Genomic DNA, 6931 nt, shown 5'->3' with positions numbered 1-6931 from the left:
GTCATGTGTGTGTTCAGTGTCATGCCTATTTTGCCTTGTACATACGTTGTGTTATTAGGGGGTATTTATATGGATTTCTCTTGTTCTTGTTCTGTTCGTGAGGTACACTCACATTTCTTGCGTTGTTGGGGTTTCCGGAGTTTCACATTGTTACAGCCGGGACGGCTGGAGCTTCCGAAGGAGGGGGTGATGTAGAGGTGCTAACTACTCACTGTTCGGTAACCTGCATTGCCACTAGGTATCAAAGGGGCAGTGCAGCGTTACCTGTCTGTGTGAATAACAGTTGGGGTCAGACAAGGTGAAGTGGATCGTAGCCACAGTGTGGTAAGAACCAATCAGACAGTTCCACGTGGGAATGTGGGATTGGTTAGACCTGGCCACAAACGGGTAGAAGAAGGGTGAGCGCGCAGAGCGCAAGGAGTTCTCTCCCCACACGAAGACCGAAGCCCGGGCTGAAGATAGACAGGACCCTGGACCCGGCCTCCCAGCCCTTCTGAGGGCTAAGGCTCAGTGTAACCAGTGGTCAAGACCCACCGGGCCAGCGCTGGGTCAAATAGCCTCCCCTAGGTCCCAGCCGGAGGACTCTAGGATAGCGGTAGACTTAAGAGTAAGTCTCGCCAAGACAGGAGGCTGTACCTCCTTAGGTTAGCAAAGAGACCTGTGTGTAGGTCCCGCTAAGTCCGGAGGCTGTACCTTCTTAGAGTATCGGGTGAGGGGACCGTATACCCCTTTGTGTTTTAAGGACTGTGTCAGACGAGAAAGACAATAAACAGAGTGTGCCTCATAAGAAGTGTATTCGTCATTATAAACACGACACAACAATGCAATGTGCCAGTAACACTTTAGAAGTTTACTTCCAAAACAAATTAGTTTAATTAGTAATGGATTTTTGATTATTTAAGGGCTTGTCTGTCATACAAAAGCCACTAATAGGTAAAGGATTCATATGCCAATAAAATAACATGAATCAGTAAACATTGTACATTCTTATCAGGCCCCAAGGTGTCAAGTGCAGTCTCCAACTATTATCCACTATTACCGTATTTTCCCGCATATAGCCCGCATATGCATATAACCCGCAGACGCATATACCCCGCAAAAATAGCGTTTTGTGTAAAACAAATTTCAGATAGCCCACACTTCCATATACCCCGCATGCATTCATATATTTAACGTCGTTACCGCAGCTTAATTCCATCATATTAATATGAAGTTTACATTTGAAATACATTCCACTGTCAATTGTTAACATTAAAAACATAACGTGCACAAAGAAAACAAATAAACCGTAAACGAGTGAACTTAAAGCAGTAAATAAGTAACAAAAGTAAATATCCAATAAATAAGTAACATTAATGGTAGATAAGTACAGTTTTAGCACTGGTAGATTGCGCACTGCGCAGAAAATAACGGCACTACGGTAAGCCCGTTGCCTCGCCCCCAACCTCTCTCTCCCCCCAGCTGCCCCACCCCCCATCCCCTCACCTCTCCCTCCGCTCAGCTCTCCCGTCGCAGCGGCAGATCTTTCTCTGCCCCAAACCCCCACCTCTCTCTCCCCCCAGCTGCCCCACCCCCCAACCCCCACCTCTCTCTCCCACCAGCTGCCCCACCCCTCAACCCCCCACTTCTCTCTCCCCCCAGCTGCCCCACCCCTCAACCCGCCTCTCTCCCAGCTCTCCAGTCGCCGGTAAACAGTGCGCGCACCTCAAACATTTTCGTTTAATTGTAAAAACACTTAATTAAAAACGTGATAAAATGTGCAATTTTAGTGTAAGGTTTATTCAGCAGTGCTTTAGTCAAAGGTAAGTGTTGCATAGTGGATAGTCCTACCATGAAAAAAATTAACGAGTTATGACATGTCACACGTGTAAAATATTTTTGGGATAGCCCGCACCTCCATATACCCCCGCAGGGTCTTGTTTTGTTTGTAAAAAGTGGTATACCCCGCGGGTTATATGCGGGAAAATACGGTACTCTGGTAACTCTGGTATGAAGGGCCATTGCCTGAAACGTCTCCGATTATATACTGATGAGGCAGTGTTACTGACGAATGTTTGAGTTTTTATTTATTTATATTTTGAGCGTTCATAGCATTCTAGATTAATGTGTTGTAATTATTTACTAACTTTTGTAATTGTTTTGTATTTCCAACCTTCCAAGTCTCTCAGTAGGATGGATGATAACACTTATTGCAAAATTAGATCAAATGTTTAAACATGTGTTGTGGCCATAAACTTCGAAGAGACGTCTTCTTAGAGGCAACGCGTTTATTTCAGATAAACAATAATAGCTGTTACACTAAGGGGTATGGCTCCTGTAACACTAAGGGGTAAGGCTCCTTCACCCGATAACCTAAGGGAGGTACAGCCTTCCCTTCTAGCGGGCCCTACAGACTCCGGGTTACGCTCTCACGGGTCCTCCACTACGGGAGCTAGGGGAGGCTAGACTGACCCGACCTAGCCAGGGTACGGGTCTCACCGCTGGTCTGCTACAACCCAGCTCTTACAAGAGCCTCGGTTGAGGGTCCCAGGGTGCTGGTCTAGTCTTCCGATGTCTTCGGGTCTTGAGTGGACGAACACTGCCAGTCCCGTTGAGAGGACCGGCTTTTATACACAAGTTGGGGCTTACCCCGCCCCTAACTACGCCTCCCCTCTCGAACCTTCCAGAGGGTTCTGGAAGGGTCGGGAATTAACCGTTAGCCCCCAGCCCCCACCCCTTGGGGGTCTGGGGTCTCCACCTCCGGTTACGAGATACCCGGGGGGGGGGGGGGGGGGTTACGTTAGGTTTACCACTACACATCCCACTCAATCTCCCGGCTGCCCCCTATCGGCCTGTGAAGGTGGTGGCGAGTAAAGTAACACAGCGCCCTGGTAACGGCGCAACACATGTATTATACTCTTTGGTTCTTTTGGTAAAGTCACGTAGGTATAAAATAATATAAATCACGACGTTTCAGGCACAACACAAGCGTCCGTCATCAGGTGGGAAAGCATGGTCTGCTGCTGAGGCAGACTGACAGTCTGCTGAGGCAGACTATCAAAAACAGTCACGAAAGCTTCAAATCAAGACATTTATTATCCATTGTTTTTTTTTTAATCACAATATATTAATCCAAGCTCCAGTTATGTATGTATGTTGAACTTATTTTGCACCGTACATAGCCAATCGTGTTAATCGGAGGTGGAGCTAACAAACTTATGTTCAGATGGAACTCGATTTCCTATTGTGGAGAATCCTACTGTGGGTCAGGGTTCCTGTGGGTCAGGCACACAGGAAGCGTCACAGCACTGCGCTGTGCCAGCAGCCAGTGCTGACACGTCGTGGAGCAGCAGCAGAAGGAGAAGATGAGGCCTCGAACGCCAAACACTTGGGAAACGGACCGCAGCACACGCAGGCCTGGACCAAAACGTGGACCGCAGCAGACGTCGCACTCACCGGCTCTATGGGAAAACAACCAGGGACATAGGTCCCTATGGAAATGCTGAAAACAGTAACAGCATTCATAATAAAGGTTTTTGGGTTAGATCGCGTTATTTATAAATGTGTCATAACCCTCCACCACCTGACACAGCCAATCAGCAAAAAAACTGTCATGTTGACAAAAGACAATTAGTTCACTACTTTAGCCCACCGGTGTGTTGAAGAGTGAATCCACAACATTTACAGTTGGAATACGTTTCGCTGGTAATTACATCCAGCATCATCGGGCAATTCGCCAGAATGGTAAAGCCCTCACTTGCTCTTGGTCTTAAATAGAGCAGCAGAGTGACGTCATCATTTAACTCATTTCAGGTGCAGTGATTTGAGGCGGAGGGGGGGGTATTTTAATTATGTAATCGATTGGTAGTCAGTCAATGGTTATGATTAGTAATGAGTTGTAGATTAGTAATTAGTTGTAATGTGTGTTATTGTGATTATATGCTACATTAGTAATCCGTTAATTAATGTGTTTCCCCTATAAGGAATTGTAATATGTATTATTTAATAATACGCTTCCAAGCCGCACTAAGCCTATAGCTATCAGAACGATTAAAGTTATTTCTGTTTCTCTCAATTTCAATGGAATCTCTAATTAGTCTTTGCCAGTAATAATTAGTTTTACACAACACTTCAACGTTATCAAAATCAATTGAGTGTCATTGTTGACAAGCATGTTCTGCCACTGCCGACAGTTGTTTTTGAGATAATTTAATATTTCTTTGGTGTTCTTTTAGTCTTATGCTGATGTTACGTCCCGTCTGTCCAATATAGCATCTGCCACAAACAATTAATCCGATATACACCTTCTGTTGATAATTTAGGTAATCCATCTTTAGTGCAAGATACTAGATTTTAATTTTGTGTACTGTATCAAATCTTTCTGTAATGTTTTGCTTTTGCAAAACACGGGCTAATTTGTCAGTTACTCCTGAGATATGGAATTTTAATTGTTTTAAGAATCTGATCGCTTTCAGCAGTGTTGCTTTGCGATCGTGATTTGGCATTCAGTGCTCTGTTAATTTGAGTATTATTGTAGCCATTCTGTCGTAATGCTTCTCTAACGTGTTTGATCTCTCTCACTAGACTTTCACCATCTGACACTGTTTTAGCCCGATGTATGAGCGTCTTGATAAGAGAGGATTTCTGAGCTGGATGATGATGCGAATCTGCATTCAGATAGGCATCAGTGTGCGTTTGATTTCTGTAAACGCTGTGTGTTATTTTACCATTTATGCCATGTCCAAGCGAAATATCTAGGAATGGGAGTGTGTTATTCACCTCCATTTCCATGGTGAACTGAATGGCCGGGTTTTGTGTATTGAGATGATTTAGAAAATCATTAAGTGTATCTTTACCATGTGGCCAGACAACCAAAGTGTCATCCACATATCTAAACCAAAAATATGGTTTTAATGTGCTCGAGGCACGTGCTCTTATTTCAAAGTTTTCCATGTACAGATTTGCTATAGCAGGAGATAAAATAATACTCAAATTAACAGAGCACTGAATGCCAAATCACGATCGCAAAGCAACACTGCTGAAAGCGATCAGATTCTTAAAACAATTAAAATTCCATATATCTCAGGAGTAACTGAAAAATTAGCCCGTGTTTTGCAAAAGCAAAACATTACAGTAAGATTTAAATTTCGATTTAAAGCTTTCGTGACTGCAATGATTCATCTTCTTTGGTTCTTTCGGTAAAGTCACGTAGAATGAGAATAAAATAATAAATTGATAAAATAAAATAACACAATAATATTCTCACGACGTTTCGGCCACAACACAAGCGGCCTTCATCAGGTGAAGGGGCGAGACTGTCTGGTAGGACAGCGCTGTCCTACCAGACAGTCTCGCCCCTTCACCTGATGAAGGCCGCTGTCCTACCAGACAGTCTCGCCCCTTCACCTGATGAAGGCCGCTTGTGTTGTGGCCGAAACGTCGTGAGAATATTATTGTGTTATTTTATTTTATCAATTTATTATTTTATTCTCATTCTACGTGACTTTACCGAAAGAACCAAAGAAGATTACAGTAAGATTTGGTACAGTACACAAAATTTAAAAACTAGTATCTTGCACTAAAGATGCATTACCTAAATTATCAACAGAAGGTGTATATCGGATTAATTGTTTGTGGCAGATGCTATATTGGACAGACGGGACGTAACATCAGCATAAGACTAAAAGAACACCAAAGAAATATTAAATTATCTCAAACACAACTGTCGGCAGTGGCAGAACATGCTTGTCAACAAGGACACTCAATTGATTTTGATAACGTTGAAGTGTTGTGTAAAACTAATTATTACTGGCAAAGATTAATTAGATAATCCATCGAAATTGAGAGAAACAGAAATAACTTTAATCGTTCTGATAGCTATAGGCTTAGTGCAGCTTGGAAGCGTATTATTAAATAATACATATTACAATTCCTTATAGGGGAAACACATTAATTAACGGATTACTAATGTAGCATATAATCACAATAACACACATTACAACTAATTACTAATCTACAACTCATTACTAATCATAACCATTGACTGATTACCCATCGATTATGTAATTACATTACCCCCCCCCCCCGCCTCAAATCACTGCACCTGAAATGAGTTAAATGATGACGTCACCCTGCTGCTCTATTTAAGACCGAAAGCAAGTGAGGGCTTTACCATTCTGGCGAATTGCCCGATGATGCTGGATGTAATTACCAGCGAAACGTCGTATTCAAACTGTAAATGTTGTGGATTCACTCTTCAACACACCGGTGGGCTAAAGTAGTGAACTTATTGTCTTTTGTCAACGTGACACTTTTTTTGCTGATTGGCCATGTCGGGTGGTGGAGGGTTATGACACATTTATAAATAACGCGATCTAACCCAAAAACCTTTATTATTAATATTGGTCGCAAAAGCCTACGTGTTAAACAGTAACAGCATGTTCACGCTGCATAAACAGAACGCCTTGTAAACAGGGAAAATCTAAATTTATAGAAATACATCAGCTCATGCTTCCACCTGAAATACAATTGATTAATATTTTTTTATAATTTTAATTAACATATGTCTCTGATGTGTATCCCCATTGTGCTATCAGTGTCACGCTATGAGTTATATATGGATGATCTCTCGGATGGATGGCTAAAGAGCCCTCTGTTGGAGAATGACCCATGGAAGCGGATACCACAGAATTACCTCTGAGATCACTTCATGTGTCACGATCGTCCACACACACGAGCACTTTATGATCAACTTTGCATAGGAGAGTAATGTTCGTTGTGTAACGACTCTGACGACGAAGTAAGAAGAGCCACATTATTGGGACTCAGCCATAATACGCGACCCTAGGCTTCGATCTTCTCTTCAGCTCGTCTTCCCTCGAACGTCCCCTCCCATTGTGCTCTGCCCTTTTATATCGTTCCAGTCCCCTTTCTGGAATGTTCCCTCACTGTA

General features: G+C 42.9%; 1 protein-coding gene across 4 annotated transcripts in view; it reads right to left on the bottom strand.

Moving 5' to 3' along the window:
- Window positions 1–1758: 1758 nt before the first annotated feature.
- LRRC63 (leucine rich repeat containing 63) overlaps window positions 1759–6931 on the bottom strand; it is a 28065-nt gene continuing 22892 nt past the window's right edge. For 3 of the 4 annotated variants that reach the window (XM_076068178.1, XM_076068179.1, XM_076068177.1), the window contains one exon: window positions 1759–3470. In XM_076068178.1, coding sequence (XP_075924293.1) covers window positions 3236–3470 — 235 coding nt within the window. In that variant the 3' untranslated portion in view covers window positions 1759–3235. The remainder of the gene's footprint in view (window positions 3471–6931) is intronic. The other variant, XM_076068180.1, reaches the window with a different exon arrangement.

The sequence above is a fragment of the Petromyzon marinus genome, chromosome 19 (genome assembly GCF_048934315.1).
Source record: "Petromyzon marinus isolate PM22_M1 ecotype Great Lakes invasive population chromosome 19, UKy_Petmar_22M1.pri1.0, whole genome shotgun sequence".
Classification (NCBI taxonomy): Eukaryota; Metazoa; Chordata; class Hyperoartia; order Petromyzontiformes; family Petromyzontidae; genus Petromyzon; species Petromyzon marinus.
This window is presented reverse-complemented; position numbering and strand designations above follow the sequence as displayed.